Source organism: Bubalus kerabau, chromosome 3, assembly GCF_029407905.1.
Source record: "Bubalus kerabau isolate K-KA32 ecotype Philippines breed swamp buffalo chromosome 3, PCC_UOA_SB_1v2, whole genome shotgun sequence".
In the NCBI taxonomy this organism is placed as follows: Eukaryota; Metazoa; Chordata; class Mammalia; order Artiodactyla; family Bovidae; genus Bubalus; species Bubalus kerabau.
Window position 1 is genome coordinate 173828909 of NC_073626.1, and position 19263 is coordinate 173848171.

At 39.0% G+C, this 19263-nt stretch overlaps 1 protein-coding gene across 13 annotated transcripts in view; it reads left to right on the forward strand.

Moving 5' to 3' along the window:
- DIS3L2 (DIS3 like 3'-5' exoribonuclease 2) overlaps positions 1-19263 on the forward strand; it is a 392221-nt gene that overhangs the window by 141052 nt on the left and 231906 nt on the right. For all 13 annotated transcript variants that reach the window (XR_008712208.1, XR_008712209.1, XM_055573741.1 and 10 more), the window contains one exon: positions 1343-1577. Coding sequence is in view for 11 of the 13 variants with exons in the window: in XM_055573741.1 (XP_055429716.1) it covers positions 1343-1577 (235 nt within the window). In the remaining 2 variants the exon portion in view is untranslated. The remainder of the gene's footprint in view (positions 1-1342; positions 1578-19263) is intronic.

Sequence of the window (19263 nt, forward strand, 5' to 3'; positions counted from 1 at the left end):
CTACTGGTAAAGCAGCCTCAGTCTCCAGTGTCTATGTATGCTTTTTCATTAGCATTAAACTTTTTGCTGTTTACACTGCTGCATCTTTGCCACTGAGAATAGTGCGTGGCACCATGAAAGGTATTCCATAATGATTTGTTGAATGAGTAAATTGTTTACCGTCTGTCTCCCCAATAGAATTCAGGCCTCATAAAGATGCCTGGCACAAGTTTGGCCTTCTAGCATTTGCTTGAAAGAATGAAGTGAATGTAATACCAATAGTATTCAAATTCATATGTGTGTGTGTGTGTGTGTGTGTGTGTGTGTGTGTATGCTGGTCAGTCGCTTCAGTTGTGTCCGACTGTTTGCAACTCGATGGACTGCTGCCCTTCAGGCTCCTCTGTCTGTGGGATTCTCTAGGTAAGAATACTTGAGTGGGTTGCTGTGCCCTTCTTCATATATATGTATATGATACGTATATGTATATATATATACATATGTATATATATATACATATATGATCACATCTTGGTTATATGTTTAAATTGCACATAGATTTCTCATCCAGAAATGGATTGTTGGAAGAATGTAGTCTCTAAGTAAAGTCTAGAACCAACACAGTCTGCTATCTTTTTTGCTAATGTGGATGGGCAGGTTTACATACAGGGTCACCTTTTTTTCAGTGGCTAAATAACACTGGTATATGTTAATATCATGCTGATAGAAATCAAAGGGTACTGTCATATGAGTATCACGTGACTAACTCACTGAATGGATTAGTAGTGAATTCTTTTTGCTTCATTTTTTAAAGTTGAAAAAGTTTGTCATTCTTATTTCTAGTGTAAATGTCTGTTAGTTGTATGCTTTCTATGCTGATCTCAGGTCTCAAAATGGAGGTTGAGGGCTTATATTTTTTATGAGAACATTTTATAAACTCTTGTTCACATTGAATTTTGTTTGTTTCATTTTACATTCTTGTGGTTTCATTTGGGAATGCAGTAACATACTGTGTTGAGTTCTTCTATCATTTCTCAACATCGTGGTTGGTCCCATGTGATGAACCCTTGTGAAGCAGGGTGGTACTTCTGGTATTCAGGTCCTTTGTGGGAGAGGGGATGAAAGTATATGTCAGAAAACTGAGAAGTGGATATAGCATTAATCTTGGGCTTATTGAAGAGCTGGGTTGATCATAAGGCAGTCTGTACATCTGGAAAATAGAGATTCTTTTTCAAACTACATGGTGAGTATCTACTGCTTTCAAATGTGCAGATTTTTCCTTAGGGAAGAAGAATGAAGATGGAAGAATCTGCACTTTCACTTTTTCTCCTCCAGTGATTTAGCAGGACATTTCAATTTTCTTCAGGTAATTAAACTGGAGAGCAATGACAAGGAAACAGAAGGTGCCTATGAGTCCGATCTCCCCGAGGAGCTCTGTGGAAGCCAGCTTCCACAACAGTCCCTGAAAGGCTATAATGACAGCCCTGATGTCATTATAGAGGCGCAGTTTGATGACAGCGACTCAGAAGATGGACATGGCAACACTCAAAATGCTCTGGTTGATGGTGTTAAGAAACTCTCAGTGTGTGTGCAGGAAAAAGGTGAGTACAGGACGGCTTTCTGACATTTTATTTGGTAGATTGTCCTAAGTATTGGAATTCTTTCTGTACCACAGAATTCATCACACAGTACAGTTGGTGTCTTTCCAGTTTCTAACCTGTGGCAGCTTTTAGGAAAGGGGGATCTTGGACAGGCTCCAGCTGCGGTTTATGAGGGACAAACTGCTGCTGGTGCTTTGTGTGGTCAGTGGCTGCTGCTGTCACAGCAGCTGTGGTCCTAGGGGGCTTTGCATTGTGTTGATAGCTCACCTTGATATTCCTGTGATGAGTCCAATCCCACCCTGTGGTTGATGGGAACAGAATTAAACCAATCATTAAATCCTTCCCCCCAAAAAGCACTTCATTTTACCCTAGAATTTGCTTTAATTTTAACTCAGAACATTTTGTCCTTAGTGGTGGGAATGAAAAATGAAAAGTGTTTGCAAGTGAAAATGTTAGTCACTCAGTTGTGTCCGACTCTTGCAACCCCATGGACTATAGCCCACCAGGTTCCTCTGTGCTTGGAATTCTCCAGGCAAGAATACTGGAGTGGGTAGCCATTCCGTTCTCCAGGGGATCTTCCCAACCTGGGTCTCCTGCATTGCAGGGAGATTCTTTACCATCTGAGCCACCAGGGAAGCCCAGTGGTAGGAATAGATCACTTTACATGTGATAAGTAGATGATCCTTATAGAGTTTCGATTGTAAACTTTTAGAAAAGCTAGTCTTATTTTCTCTGATCAAAATTTAAACCATGAGTCCCCTGGATGCTGAAAAAGCAATTGCAGACATTTAGGGGAGGAGCTGTGACCAAAGGCCCTACCTGAGTGCACTCTGAGAAACTTAAGGGAAAGGAGCAAAAACTGGAATATTTCAATGAATAGATTTCTAGAAGGTTTTAAGTGCAGGGAATCTGTTTTCTAGCCAGATTGAGTTTTATGTATGTTGTGAAATGGAAAAAATTGACCTGGCTAGGCCAACTAGATTATGAGGTTTTTTTAATCAGGAAGAAGTTTCTGGCACAGTCCCCATGAAAGGCTGGAAGAAATGCCAGAAGATTACTAAAGGAGGATGTTGAGCAGACATGCTCTGATAGAGACTGGTGAACACAGTTCTCTGACTCCTGAAGAAAGTTGGAGGTGATTTCAGGAAGTGACTGCATATAAGGATCGTCCTGTGTCTCCACTGCTGATGAGGGAGTGATCTGGGGCAGCAAGCATTTTCTAAAAGCATATGTTGTGTTCTGGTGCCAAGTACTGCTCATCCAGAAGGACTTTCCAACTTTGAAATTCTGTCTGAATGAGGAGGCCACTGCTTCCTCACTGCCCTACCAGGTGTGCTGACCTGAGGACACCCAGGTTCTTTCTGTTTTTTGTGGCCTGTTTATAGACAACTAGTGGTTTCACTGTTCACGGCCCAGCCGATTTCATTTGGATGTTATTCCTTGAAAATTCATTCTTCTGATGTTTCTTCTTTTTTCTTTCAAAAATAGTTGGATGCTGTGACCCTCTTTTGAGAGTACATGTGTATTATAATGGCATTAATACTGTGAGTCATGTCTTTTCTGTGCGAAGACCCTAAATAGTTAAATCGTTTATCAACAAGGTCACCAAGAGAGAGAGATACTTGAAGGACAAAGCCAAGGGGAGTTAGTACTTTGGAATTGATGGGGTAATTATCCCAAAACTACTTTGTGGAATCCTTGCTCAGGTGATTGAAGTTGGCAGACCTCAGTAGCCTCTTTTCCCCCAGGCTCCAAGTTGAAGTGTTAAGATGCCTCAGTTTCTCATTAGTGGTTGGTACCAATACAAGGGCAAGGAAGTACTGATGGATGGAAGTGATGGCAGAATTGATGCCTGGGGTGGATATTAGTAATCCACTTTGTTCTTTGTTTGGGAAATTCTGATGCTGGACCTACTCTTGATTTGTCATCTGGTCCCTCCATCTCTGTTGCAAGTAAGTATCATTGAGTGTTTTGCAAGTCCACTGTAAGCAGTGTTTTCCTTACTCTTTTTATGGTCTTCCTATCCTACTGTTATTTATATTGCTTCCTTACTGGCCCTGACTGAGGGAACAGCCTTAATCCTTCCCTCAGTATCTGGTACCAATTTCTCTTTCCTGCTAGCCTCTAAATAGAGAGTTGGTGAAACCGCATGGCTGTTTCTCATTTCTTGCCCTCTTGATATTTAGGAAAATTGCAATTTGCTCTTTTAAAAATCATGGTGTTTTTTAGAATATTTCAACCAGCTTCTCTTCTCTGGATAATATAAAATCTGGTTACGGTTAGGATGTTAGTACTTTTTGCACCATTTAAGGGTTTGAAATTTGTTATTGAAACAAACCATAACCTTAAGAACATCATAAACTTTTCCTATGACTTCTAGAAAGGTTCTTTGCTTTGTCTTCTAGTTACAGATGGAGTATTATCCTAATCACACTTATGTGCAGAAGAGGGCTTTTTATTTATTTTTGTTTTAATATCTTTTTTTAAAACCTGAAGCAAATGCTGTATCTTACAGTATGCATTGTATATCCCTCTTTGCCCAGGAAACATTCATATCTTTACTGTAACTACCAGTTTCTCTGGTAAGTGAGCAAGTAGCCTCAGCTGTCTGCAGCAAGTACTTTGCATTCAGAGAAAAGTTTCTCTGAGCATCTCAGACCTACATAGTAGTTTCTTCTAGAAAGACAGCATGGATCTGGATCAGCCTCAGCCCCCTAGAGAGAATGGGCCAAAGACCTGGGGCCCTTTTCTAGGTCCAGCCCCACAGCCTCTAAAGGCTAAGCTTTTACCACTTTCTAGGCAGTGGCATTATCAGCCCAGGAAATGGCCATCTGGTCGAGACCAGGGACAACCCAAATAAATATCTTTTGGTATCAAGTATTTGAGTAACAGTCACCTGATTAGCCAACTGCTAAGGAGAAGAAAAGTCATGACTGAGTGGTGCAGTAGCTCTTTATCATACATCTTTGGGAACTTTAAGAAGAGTTTTGAATCTTAGCATTGGTGACTCAATCGGGCTGTGACATACTTTTCCTGTTCTCTACCTTAGTAGGGTCTGTCAGAGATCTTGTTCAGTTTTCTGGTCTGGAAGTAGGTTTCTGCAAGTACCCTGAAGGCTGAACATGGGTTTGAATGTAGAGTCGGTGACATTTTCAATTCTCTCTTTTTGTCTCTGGCCGCCTTTAGCTCATTCTTGAAGGGAGAATCCACAGGGAATCCTTGTCCCTTTATGGGGTTTGACTCAATCTGTTACTCCTCCTCCTGGGGCCTGCTCAGGTCAAGCTCAGGAATCAGGAAGAGCCCTTTCTTTCACACTTAAAATTCATCTCCTTCCAGTGACAGCCCTGTTCAGTGTCTAGGTTTAAGTTGCCTTTCCTTTGATAAAAAGTAACTGTATTTCCCTTTGGCTGAGAAAAGCAGGTCTGTATGATTATTCACCTTTGATACTTTGAGGTTACTGAAATCCCAAGATCCCTAGCTGTTTGGAAACCCTTCTTTCCTTCACAGAGAGGAATGGTTGGTCTAGCATAGGATTTGGGTCTTAGGTAGACATTATAGGTCCTGACCATCTTTCTCTGCCTGAATCACACATGATACGAATGCAACACCCACTTAGTCTAAAAAGCAGGGAAGCAAAAATCCCCACTGTACCCTTCTAGCATAGGTTTGGACAAGGCTTTGCTCTCTCTTTCTTTTTAATGATACTTTAAAACACTGGCACAAAACATTATTCAAAAATTAAATAAATGGCAGTTGCCCATGAACCACAATTTTTGACTGAGTGGGCAACCATTCCTCCCTGTGAAGTCCTCAAAAGAAATATATGAACCAAGGATAGAGCAGGGCAGAGGAGCACTTCTTTATTAACTAAGGTTTTGACCAAGGCAGGGTGATTACACCAGTCTATACTTTCACCAGCAATTCATGAGGCTTAAAAAATTTTTTTTATTTTATTGAAGTATAGTTGATTTATAGTGGTATATTAGTTTCTGCTATACAGTGGAGTGATTCAGTTATACACACACACACATATATATGTGTGTGTGTGTATATATATTCTTTTTTCATGTTCTTTTCCATTATGGCTTATTACAGGATATTGAATATAGTTCTCTGTGCTATATCATAGGACCTTGTTGTTTATCCGTTCTATAGAAAATAGTTTGCATATGCTAATCTCAAACTCCCAATTCTTCCCTCTTCCACCCTGCCTCCCCCTTGGCAACCACAGATATATTCTTTATATCTGTGAGTCTGTTATGTGGAAGTTCATTTATGTCATATTTTAGAGTCCACATATAAGTAATATCATATGATATTTGTCTCTCTTTTTCTGATTTTCTTCACTAGTATGATAATCTCTAGGTCCATTGATGTTGCTGCAGATGGCATTATTTCACTCTTTTAAAAAATATTTATTTTTTAATTGAAGGATACTTGCTTTACAGAATTTTGTTGTTTTCTGTCAAACATCAACATGGATCAGCCATAGGCATAATATATGTCCCCTCCCTACCTCACTCTCTTTTTTTTATGGCTGAGTATATTCCATTGTGTGTATGTGTACACACAATATCTTCTTTATGCATTCATCTGTCGATGGACATGTCTTCCTATGTCTTGGCTTTTGTAAGTAGTGCTGCTGTGAACAATAGAGGTACATGTATCTTTTTGATTTATGGTTTTGTCTGGATATATGATCAGGAATGGGATTGCTTGATCATATGGCAACTCTGTTTTTAGTTTCTTAAGAAACCTCCATACTGTTTTCCATAGCGACTGCATTAATTTACATTCCCACCAACAGTGTAGGAGGGTTCCCTTTTCTCCACACCTATGAGACGTCTTCTGTTTTCTTGTTCCTGCCAACAGTTTTCAAGTTTTTATCCTCGAGAGATTAAGTTCTGTAAATTGCCTTTCCATATTGTTTGCCCATTGTTCCATCAGAGTTACTGTTCTATCGTTGATTCGCAGGAATTTCTTGTCTATTCTCCATAATGATCCCTTTTCCATTTTAGGCATTGCAAACAACTTCTGTTTTTCTGTCCTTTATTCATTCATCTATTAACTTTATGGTGTTTTCATTGAACAAAATTTCTTAATTTTACTGCAGGAAAATTAATCAAATACTTTATAATTTTTTTTTAGTTTTTCCCTCTGCTGAGGTCACATATCCCACACAACCTTTATTAACTCCACAGTGTTACCTTTTGCTGAACTTTCTGAAGCTAATTCTTTACTGATTGAGAGTATTATTTGGTTTCTCGCCTTTAAATCTATTTTTGTTATTGAACCATCCTTGAATTCCTAGGATAAATCCTACTTAATCCTGATATATTTTTATTTTTTAAATATAATATTAGATTTACTTAGGTAATATATAGTGTTGGAGAAGGCAATGGCAACCCACTCCAGTACTCTTGCCTGGAAAATCCCATAGACAGAGGGGACTGGTGGACTGCAGTCCATGGGGTAGCTAGGAGTCGGATCTGACTGAGCGACTTCACTTTCACTTTTCACTTTCATGCATTGGAGAAGGAAATGGCAACCCACTCCAGTGTTCTTGCCTGGAGAATCCCAGGGACGGGGGAGCCTGGTGGGCTGCCGTCTATGGGGTCGCACAGAGTCAGACATGACTGAAGCGAATTCCTAGGATAAATCCTACTTAATCCTGATATATTTTTATTTTTTAAATATAATACTAGATTTACTTAGGTAATATATAGTGTAGGGTTTTTTGTATTATGTTAAATGGCCCTATCGTTTTCTTATCATTATCTGATTTTTAGAATCAAGATTATGTTAGCTTCATGAAGTGTCCTGATCAGTTTTTGACTGTTTACTATTTTCCCGGAACGGCTTGTATAAGAGAGGAATTAAGTGTTCCTTAGAATTTGGTAGAACTCATTGTAAAATTGTCCACACCTGCTGCTTTTCAGAAGGCGAGATCTTTGCTCTTTCAGTCTTTTATACTGATAGGTCTGTTTAATCTCTCTCTCTATTTTTGATGCCAATTCTGGCATAATTTAAGGGGAATTTATCCATTTGAATTTATGAACACATAAATATTCCTAATACTCATTGAAGGTAAAAGTTGCTCAGTCCTGTCCGACTCTTCATGACCCCGTGGACTATACAGTCCATAGAATTCTCCAGAGCAGAATCCTGGAGTGGGTATATGTTCCTTTCTCCAGGGGATCTTCCCAACCCAGGGATTGAACCCAGGTCTCTTGCATTGCAGGGGGTTTCTTTACCAGTTGAGCCACCAGGGAAGCCCAAGAATACTGGAATGTGTAAGTCTATCCCTTCTCCAGGGAATCTTCCTGACCCAGGAATCAAACCAGGGTCTCTTGCATTGCTGGTGGATTCTTTACCAGCTGAGCTACCAGGGAAGCCCATTAATATTCTTTAATTGTTAAAAAAATTTCCTTGTATCTGTACTTTTGCCTCCCTTTTCATTTTGTATTTTGTTTGACTCTTCTCTCTTTTTTCTTAACTCTTGCTTGCCAAAGATCCATCTTATTAATTGTGTTGCTAATCCTTTCGTGACGCCAGTTGTCATGCTCTTCATACCATGCACACTGTTCGCTGAACCCATGGTAGGAAAGTTTCGAGCTAAGAGGCTGGAAGAAGACTCAAGGAACCGTAGGAACTGCAGACATGTTTATTCTCTCCTGGCTGGCATGGCAGCCATAACACAGCCTCTCTGCTGGCTGATGCAGCAGCCGTAGCAGCAGCCACAACATAACCATAACATAATAATGACGAACTTTCACTTTTCACTTTCATGCATCGCAGAAGGAAATGGCAACCCACTCCAGTGTTCTTGCTTGGAGAATCCCAGGGACAGGGGAGCCTAGTGGGCTGCCGTCTATGGGGTCGCACAGAGTTGGACACGACTGAAGCGACTTAGCAGCTTAGCAATAATAACGAAGCCATAACCTAACCTCATATAACATAACCATGATGTTGCTCCAGTGTAGCCCTGATGCAGTTCATACTGGCATCCCGCACAAAGTAGCCCATGACCAAGCGAGTGCCTTGTGATGTGCATGTACAGTGCTGTAAGCAATCTCAGCCATTACACAACCGTGCAAAGTCACTGTTTACAGAACATGGGTCGAGAGAGCATGAGAGTGTGGGGTGAGAGAGCCTGACTGGCGCCATCTTGTTAATTTACCCACATTAATCTTTTCCAGGAGTATGATTTTTGATTGTGTTATTCTTCTGTTTATTGTTGGTGGGATGTTGTTCTTTGTATCATTGATATTTACCCTTATCGTAGTTACTTAATTCCTTATTTGGGAGGGTTTCCTTTTTTGCCCTTTTCCCAACTTCTTTTTTTAAAAATTCTTTTTATTTAATTAATTTATTTGGCTGTACCAGGTCTTAGTTGTAGCATGTGGGCTCTAGTTCCCTGACCAGGGATTGAACCCAGCCCTTTGCATTGGGAGCACAAAGTCTTAGCCACTGGACCACCAGGGAAGTCCCTTCCCAACTTCCTCAGTTCAATAAGTCTTTGCAGCTTTTCTTGTTTCCTTTGAAATGCTTTTAAAGGTATAAATTTCCCTCTGAATACTACTTTTGCCATATCTAGGATATACCTGGATATATTTTTGTATACGTACTAACCATATATGTAGTTACAAATAATAATCACTGATATTTATTGAGCATTAGCTATGTTCTAGGACCTAAGTACTTTATAATTAGTGATTATAACAGATTTCTATATATTAATCTTGTATCCTCTAACATTACTGAATTCTTTAGTCACCATTGGGTGTGATGTTAGCTGAGAGTTTGTCATAAATAGCCTTTATTATATTGATATATATTCCTTCTCTACCAACTTTGATGAGAATTTTTATCATGAATGGATAATGAATTTTGTCAACTATTTTTTCTGTGTCTATTAAGATGATCATGTGATTTTTATCCCTTTTGCTAATGTATCGCATTGATTGATTTGCAGATATTGAACCATTCTTGTGTCCCTGGAATATATCCCACTTGATTATGGTGTATGATCCTTTTATATATTGTTGGATTTGGTTTGCTAATATTTTGTTGAGAAGTTTTGTATCTGTGTTCTTCCCAGATATTGGCTCATAGGTTTTTTTTTTGTCGTGTCTTTAGTTTTGGTATTAGGGTGATGGTGGCTTCATGGGGGTACTCTGTCCTCTTCACTTTTTTTAGATTAGTTCAGGGAGGATATTATATTACTACTTCTTTATATGTTTGGTAGAATTCCCTTGTGAAGCCATACAGTCCTGGACTTTTATTGGCTGGGAATTTTTTTAAATTACAAATGCAGTTTCACTACTAGTAATCAGTGTATTCAAATTGTTTCTTCTTGATTTAGTCTTGGCAGTTTGTATGTTTCTAGAAATTTGTCCATTTCTTCTAGGTAATCTAATTTGTTAGTGTGTAAGTGTTTATAGTATTTCCTTATGATTTTTTTTTTTTGTATCTCTGTGGTATTGGTTGTTATTGTTCCTCTTTCATTTCTAATTTTGTTTGTTTGAGTTCTCATTTCTTCTTGGTGGGTCTGGTTAGAAGGTTATCAATTTTGTTTATTTATTCATTAAAAAAAAAAAGCTCTTGGTTTCATTGATCTTTTCTGTTGTTTTTTTCATCTTTATTTTATATCCTCTGTGATCTTTATTATTTCTTTACCACTGCTGACTTTGGGTTTTGTTTGTTCTTCTTTTTAGATGGTAGGTTAGATTGTTTATTTGAGATTTTCTTATTTCTTGAGGAAGGCCTGTATTACTATAAACTTCCCTCTGAGAACTGATTTTGCTGCATCTAATAGAGTTTGGAAGTTGTTTCCATTTTCATTTGTCTTGAGGTATTTTCTGACTTCCCCATTGACCCATTGGTTTTTTAGTAACATGTTGTTTAGTCTTTACATGTTTGTTCTTTGCCCATTTTTCTTTCTGTAATTGACTTCTAGTTTCATACTGTTGTGGTTGGAAAAAGTGCTTAATATAATTTCTATCCTTTTAAATTTGTTGAGACTTGTTTTGTGGTGTAGCATGTGATTTATCCTGGAGAGTGTTCCTTGTGTTCTTGAAAAGAATGTGTATTCTGCTGCAATTCATTCTCATTTTCTCATGTCTGTAAAGTAAGGATCAATAAGCTTAACTGGCCCCACAGGCCAAACCCAGTCATGGCCACTCATTTACATATTCTCTACATCCACTTTCAGGCTACAAAAAGAGTTGAGTAGTTGTGACACAGAAGTCTGTCTCTGGGTATCCCACAAAGCCGGAAATACTCACAACTTATTTAAACCTGTAATTCTCAGGTTATTTGGTCTCAAGACACTTCTATGTTCTAAAGAATTACTGAAGACTCCAAGGTGCTCTTGTGTATGTAGGTTATATCTATCAATATTTCTGTATTTAAAATGAAAACTAAGAAAGCTTTAAAATATTGCAAAATTCTACAAGTACACAAGTCTACATTTAAGAAAAACTTCAGATTTTAAAATAGTGATTTAAAATTGGGTATTAGTGAGGTTAATGAGATTATAGTAGATAAAATAATAGTCAAAATCCAGAGGCAAAAAATGGAAGTAATATCTAAAATGTGCTTGTTTATACTTTAAATTGATTATCTTAGAAAATTCTAGAAAACACAGGATACATCAGCACACATTCCAGTAGTCATTAGAGCAGGGGGTAGCAAAGGTATTCTGTAAAGGGCCACATTGTAAATATTTCCAGCTCTGTGGGATACCCAGAGACAGACTTCTGTGTCACAACTACTTAACTCTTCTTGTGGCCTGAAAGTGGATGTAGAGAATATGTAAATGAGTGGCCATGACTGGGTTTGGCCTGTGGGGCCAGTTTAGCTTGAAGTGAAGTCGCTCAGTCATGTCTGACTCTTTGCAACCCCATGGACTGTAGCCTATCAGGCTCTTCCGTCCATGGGATTTTTCAGGCAAGAGTGCTGGAGTGGATTGCCATTTCTTTCTCCAGGGGGATCTTCCCAACCCAGGAATCGAACCCTGGTCTCCCGCATTGCAGGCAGACGCTTTACTGTCTGAGCCACCAGGGAATCCCCAGTTTAGCTTACTGATCCTTATTTTACAGACATGAGAAAATGAGAGTGAAAGAGACAAATAATGTCTTAGTATTATTATGAAGAGTCTTGACCATGTGAATCCTTTGGCAGGATCTCAGACCACACTTGTAGAACCACTGGCTTAAGCTATTGAAATTGATAGTTGATGCTGAACAAGACTTTGGTGAATGTTTTAATTATATATTGTTAGGAAATGTAGCACTGCTTCATTTCCTTAGTTTCTTGTGGTTATTGGATTGGTTTTTTGTCCATGTATTGGTACTTAAAATAATTTGGATAAAAATTTATTGCCTCAATCCTTTTGCTCAATTGTGTGGTCCTTTTTGGGGACTGTTTGTGCCCTGTTTTGACTATAGCATGATCTGTGTATGTCTTGGTTTATCAAACCTGTTCACAGTGTGAATTGCAGAATCTTTACATCCTCTTAATATGTTTAATAGTTTATAGCATTATTGTACTTTAGAAAAAACCAAGGAGTATTTTGTGTTTTTTAGTATTAATTTGAAAGGAAATTTTCCAGCAATTTCCTACATATAAGCATTGATACAATAAGAAAGCTATTGGTATTGTTTTGTCTCTTGAAACTAGATACCTTAATGAATGCTCTAATATTTCCAATAATTTTCTCATTGGTGGTTTTGATTTTCTAGGTAAAAAACAATTTTATCTACAAATAATTTTGTCCTTACCATTCTAATTTTGTGCTTTTCATTTATTACCTCATTGCGTTGGCCATTACTTTAAAAGCTGTATTACATAATGGTGGTGAATGCCTTCTTCCGGACTTTAATAGGAATGCTTCCAGTATTAAACCCTCAAGCACGGTGCTGGTTGTTGGCTTGAGACCTAGTTAACCAAGTGTCCTCTTTCTTTTCTACTTAAAGTTTATATGGGAATGGATATTGAATTTTTATTTTAAGTGCCTGTTGAGCTTCTTTCAAGATTTCATTTTTTCCCCTTTGACTTGTTTACTTGATGATGTATATAACATTGAATAAATCTTACATCCCTCATACAGCCGTGACCCTCATTTGGTCCTGGTGTATAGCATGTTTTAACATGTAACTCAATTTGGTTTGCTAATGTTTATTTTTGATTTTTGGATTTATAATACAAGATGTGAGTTTCTTCTTACTAGGCAGTCTTTGTTGTTTTTGGTGTGTGTGTATATATGCTCAGTTGCTCAGTTGTGTCTGACTGTTTGTGACCCTATAGACTGTAGCCTTCCAGGCTCCTCTGTCTGTGGGATTTCCCAGGCAAGACTACTGGAATGGGTTGCCATTTCCTCTTCCAGGGAATTTTCTCCACCCAGGGAGCGAACCTGCGTCTCCTGCATTGGCAGGCAGATTCTTTACCACTGAGCCACGTGGGAAGCCCTGTGTCTTGGTATCAGGCTTTGTTAACTTTGTGGGAAGAACTGGGAGTCTTTCTTTTTCTCGCTGCTTTGGAGCACTTAGAATAGCATTGAGAAGGATGAAGTGTTCCTGGTACTTGAACCATTTAAAGCACTGATGGTTGAAACATGGGTTAAGACTTTATCTGGCAGCTTTTCCATGTCTAATGATTGTTTGTTTCTGTAGGGTTTTCCCCTCTTCTTGTGTTAATGTTGATAATTTGTATTTTGCAAGAAAATTATACATTTTAGCACCTATTCTAATATTAATATTTTAGAATAGAGTTGTACAAAGTTTTTTTCAATTAATTTCCTCTGCATCTATAATCAAACCTTTCAGTTTGCCCCTAATTTTTTATTACACTAGGAAGTGACATGTCTGTGTTTTAGTAGAGATTTATTTCTCCTATTTTTATTTATTGTCAGTAATCTCTACTTTTATCTTTAGACATGTTAAGTCTGAGGTAGTTAGGTGTAGTTGGAAATGTAGGTTGAATTTCATGTCATAGTTTGGGTGGGAGATGTAATTTAAAGAATCATTGGCATCTAGTTAGTTCCTTGAAGAGAACCCCTCCGTTCTAAGGGTTTCTTTAAGGGACTGTCAGAGTACAGGGCCTACCTGTTCTCTCTTGCTGCCTGAGTTTCCTTCCTTGAAAAAAATAAATATTATCGCACTGCTCCCTGCCCTACAGACTCCATAAGAAACTCTTGTAGGTTTAAAAGTCTTCCGTGTGTGTGATGAAATATATATAGCACAAAATTTGCCTTTCTAATCATTTTAAAGTTTATACTTCAGTCCTGCTAATTACATTCATGATGTTCAACAGCCATTACTACTATCTATTACTATCCCCACACTTTTTTAATCATGTTACACAGACACTCTAACAGTTAAACAGTAACTCCCTGTTTAATCCACCCCAGCCTCTGCTAACCACTAATCTGCTGCTGCTGCTGCTGCTAAGTTGCTTCAGTTGTGTCCGACTCTGTGCAACCCCATAGAGGGCATACTTCTTCTCTTTAAGTGGTCTCTTCTTTTTTTTGTTTTGGTCTATTCTCGATATGTCATATATAAATGGAGTCATACAATATTTCTCCTTTTGTGTCTGGCTTATTTCATTTAGTCTAATGTCTTCAAGATTCATCTATGTTGTCACATGTATGAGAATATCATTCCTTTTCATGACTGAGTAGTATTTCATTGCATATACATTTTGTTTATCCATTCATGTTAATGGACACTGTTTTGCTTCTACCTTTTGGCTCTTGAATAGTGAATAATGCCGAAATGAGCCTTGGTGTGCAAGTATCTGAGTGAAAGTGAAAGTCGCTCAGTCGTGTCCGATTGTTTACGACCCCATAGACTATACAGTCCATGGAATTCTCCAGGCCAGAATACTAAATGTATTGTAAAAATGAGCATTGGTGTGCAAGTATCTGAGTACCTGTTTTCAGTTCAGTTGGAATTACATTCAGGAGTAGAATTGCTGGGTCATATTCTACTACCAGCATATTCTACTACCAGCATATACTACTACCAGCATATACTTCTACCAGCATATACTACTACTGCATTCAATATACTACCATATACTACTACCAGCATATTCTACTACCAGCATATACTACTACTATATTCAGGAGTAGAATTGCTGGGTCATATTCTACTACTACCTACATCACACTACCTACACTACCTGTATCAACTGTTTGAGAAATGGGGGTATTTTTAAAAGAATTTTCCACATGTACACCCATGGTGGATTCATGTTGATGTATGGCAAAACCAATACAATATTGCAAAGTAAAAAAATAATAATAATAATAATAAACAAGTGATAAAAAAAATAAAATTTCAAAAAAAAATCATTAAATACCTAGAGATTAGAAGGGTTAACAAAGATAGAAAACCATGAGGAATCTTGAAATAATAACAGTTGCATTTGTTCCTTATTGAAATATACCTGGAGCTTGTCCAGTTCTTTCTCTGGCTTGTTGTTTTCACTTTCTCCTCTTTCCATTTTTTATAGAGTCACTCCTACCTATTTTCCCTTTGATGTTTCATTGGACCTGGGAAATTGGAGCTTCAGAACATTTTTCTAACATTATAAGTAGTTTATTTTATAGAATATACTCTGCTCCAATCCATTCCTTACAGCACCTAGGAATAGGCACACTTGTCAGCCTTTTTGCTAGCACTTAAACACTGAATTATTGGGATAGAAATTTAAATAAAAGGAAATAATCTGTATTGAGTGCGGTTCATGCTGTTACTGAGAAACAGAAGTTCCCCGGCCTCTAGCAGTCAGTCTCTACGTGTGCCTGCCCTTCTCCCAAGTAGAGGTGAATGAAGACTTGAAGGTCTCTGGAGCTACCCACTTCCCCCTGGTTCTTTTAACATCTTTTGTGGTATTACATTCCTAATTCTCTTGCTTGACTTTTAGCTTTATACTTGCCTACCTGGATTACTTAATAATCTACTTTTGGGGAGCTTACAGATCAACATCTTTGTGTGATGGTATCATTTTCTTCCTTTTTCCAGTCATCCTTGGAATCTTTCTTCCAAGTATGTCTACTTAAACCCCTCTCTGGTACTTTTCAGGTTAGGCAAGTCCATGCTAGTGACATGCTGTTTACAGTTACATTAGACATCATAAAATTTTGGACCTACTTGAGTCCTACAAGATCAAGTACTCTCCTTGACATGTGTTAGTCTACCCCAGGGGCTTCCCGTGGAGCACTATTTCATGACAGTAAATGAAAATAGTTCATTTACTTTAAGTAAGATGGCAAGGTCAACTTATTTTACTTTTGATACAAATGATACCAGCCTACCATGGTAATATAGACTTTTCTTGCTGGTCAGAGGCTCTAATGAACAGTTGTATGCTTTTGGTTAAGAAGTAGGATAACATTAATTTTTGATGCATGTAAGTTACTAAAAACACTTCAAAGTGTGAGATCTGAGGCAAAAGTTAATTAAAAATGTATTGTAAAAAATTCTGCTTTGATTAAAAGGTTAGAAACAACTGATCTAGTTCACCCCTTTTGTTTTACAGACGAGAAAACTGAGACTCAGAGAAGTTACTTGGCATGTCCAGTGTCCCACAGGAAGTTAGTGAGTTCATAAAAGAAAAACACCTTATACCTCTAATTACAACAGATAATTTCTCCAAATGGGTTGCATTTTTTGAAGAGCAAATCGTGCCAGATCAGTTTAATTTCTTTCTACAAGAATTTGTTGAGCATTGTTCATTGCCCACCTAGAGTCTATTTCCCTCTTTCCCTTTTGCGTATATACCCAGATTTTCATCTGGACATCTGCCTTTTCCGTGAATTCCTTGGACTTTGAGCTAAGTTGACCCCAGCTGCTGAGTTTTGGTTGCCTTATACCAATTGGTTAAGTTGCTTGGTCACCTTGTGCCGATAGGACTTTCTGTACTGTTCAGTACTGTCTCTAGCCACTTAGTCACATGTGGCTATTGAGCACTTGAGATATGTGACTGAAAAACTGAATTTTTAATTATATTACTTTTAATTTATTACTGAATAGCTGAATGTGGTTTGTGACTACTGCATTGGGCACACTGTAGCGTCCTACCATTTCCTCTTCTCGGAGGCACATGACCTAAGCTGTCTAATCAGGGTGACTCCTGTTTAGAATTCTGGGATGTAAATAGTGTCCTGGTGGATGTGAACATGAAACACATATCCCTGATTGGTACTGGAAGCTCTCCTATGACTTGCCAAGTGTCGTGGAGAGAAGAGTGAAGAAGCAGAAAAAACTCTGGGCCCCCACAACCATCACTGGGCTGAGCCTTGGATCAACTGACTTGAGGCCTGCCTTCCTTCTGAACTTCTAATTTCATTAGCCAGTGAATCACCTTTGAGACATAAGCCAGTTTATGTGGAATATTCTGTCATCTCAACTAAGAGCATTCAGACAGATACAGAGGGAACAACCAGCCAGGCATCCTGCCACTTCCTCGGTAAAGAAAGGTGAATGAAGAGTAAAATCCAGATGCTTGTCCTTGAGGTGAAATTATTCCATGAGAGGAGATAAAGGAACAGACACGTGTTCTGGATCTTGACGGCCCTCTTCCCCTTCCATGGGAACTGCCTTTACTAAAGTAGTCAATGTGCTGTGCCCTGTCCCCAGGACTTATTTGGATCCTGAGTGGACATGTGACTTAAGTCATATCAATACATTGGCTGGCCAGGGACCCATTAGGTTTTTTTCTCCACAGCTTGAGGACTCTAGGGAATAGCACAGGATGCATGGGTCGGGGGGCGAGGGGCAGTCTGGAGAGGAGGCTAGAGAAACAGGCTGTGGTGAACTTCCATCCAGTATCTGTGTTTGCTAAGAGATCTGGGTAATGGGAAGTCACCCAGCATTGTTAAGGAAACGAGACTGATTGTTAGGAAGAGGGGAGAGATTGGGGCATGGCAATGGGACCAGTTAAGATGTTTGAAGACCTGGCTGAGAGCAAAGGCAGCTGGCATGCAGGAGAAGGGATAGGGAGGCAAGATATTTTGGAACCAGAATTGACAGAGTTCGATAGTAGATCTGATATGGGACATAAGGCAGAGGAACACTCAAGAATTCGACTAACTTGATATCTAATTAGGCAACTGCACAGGTGTTGACATCTTAAATGAGAAAAATAAGACCAGGTTTGAGATGGACGATGAATCTAGATTCTGATTATGTGTTGAATTTGAGTTGTATGGGGGACATTCAGGTTGTGACATTCAGTGAGTGACTGAAAATAGAAATATAGACCCAGAGGAGGACTGATGCGAGTTCTAGATCTGAATATTGTTAGTTAAAGCTGTGGGAAATAGGAGAGATTATTGGGTAGATGGTCCACAGTTCGAATTACCTGAAGTAGTCAATGGCACCCCACTCCGGTACACTTGCCTGAAGAATCCCATGGACGGAGGAGCCTGGTAGGCCGCAGTCCATGGGGTTGCACAGAGTCAGACACGACTGAAGCGACTTAGCAGCAGCAGCAGTCATTATCCTATAAACGAAGGCCTGAGCTGGTAGATATGGAAAACTCAGGGTCAAGGGTGATGTTTGGTACTTAACTCTGATAAAGATTTTGAGAGCCTTGCACGGGGCCTAACAGAAAAGTGTATAGAAATAAGTGATGACTGTTTTCTAGAAATGAAGGAATGTCTCTCTTACCTTAATGAATATCGAGTGATTAAACATTATTTTTTAAAAAAAGACTGATTCTCACAATTATTTAAAGTAACTTTTATTCCTATCCACTCCAGTATTCTTGGGCTTCCCTTGTAGCTTAGCTGGCAAAGAGTCTGCCTGCAATGCTGGAGACCTGGATTCGATCCCTGGGTTGGGAAGATCCCCTGGAGAAGGGAAAGGCTATCCACTCCAGTATTCTGGCCTGGAGAATTCCATGGACTGTATAGTCCCTGGAGTCACGGAGTCGGACACGACTGAGTGACTTTCAAATTATTCAGGAAGGGTGTCTTTTTTTTTTTTTTTTGATTTAACCATTATTTTGAAAGAATGGCTTGAAAGAGAAAAGTTTAGTTTTGTACTTATTGAACTGGAAAGTGAGAATCATTACAGGTGGGGATGGTTAATGTCTTCATCCCCACTTAGCTCAACCTGGGGTTCTGAACAGTTTTGTCTGTGAAGTTTTCAGGTTCTTAGACTCCAAGAAGGGAAGGCCCCGTCAAGACACCCTTCCTCGTCCACCCCTCTCGTCAGCATATGCCAACTTTATTCAGTCGAGTAGTGAAGCCTTTTTTGTAGCTTAGTGTTTAACCTACTTTCATAAGGTTTCATATGGCTTTTTGCTTTGATGGAGACCCTTTCATTGCCACTCTGCAGATTTATGACTCATCTCTCTGGCATCGGTTTCCCCTTTTAGTTCGGTTCAGTTGCCCAGTCATGTCTGACTCTGTGTGACCCCATGGACTGCAGCACGCCAGGCTTCCCTGTCCATCACCAGCTCCCGGAGTTTATTCAAACTCATGTCCATCGTGTTAGTGATGCCATCCAACCATCTCATCCTCCATTGTCCCCTTCTCCTTCCACCTTCAGTCTTTCCCAGCATCAGGGTCTTTTCCAAGGAGTCAGTTCTTCGCATCAGGTGGCCAAAGTATTGGAGTTTCAGCTTCAGCATCAGTCCTTCCAATGAATATTTAGGACTGATTTCCTTTAGG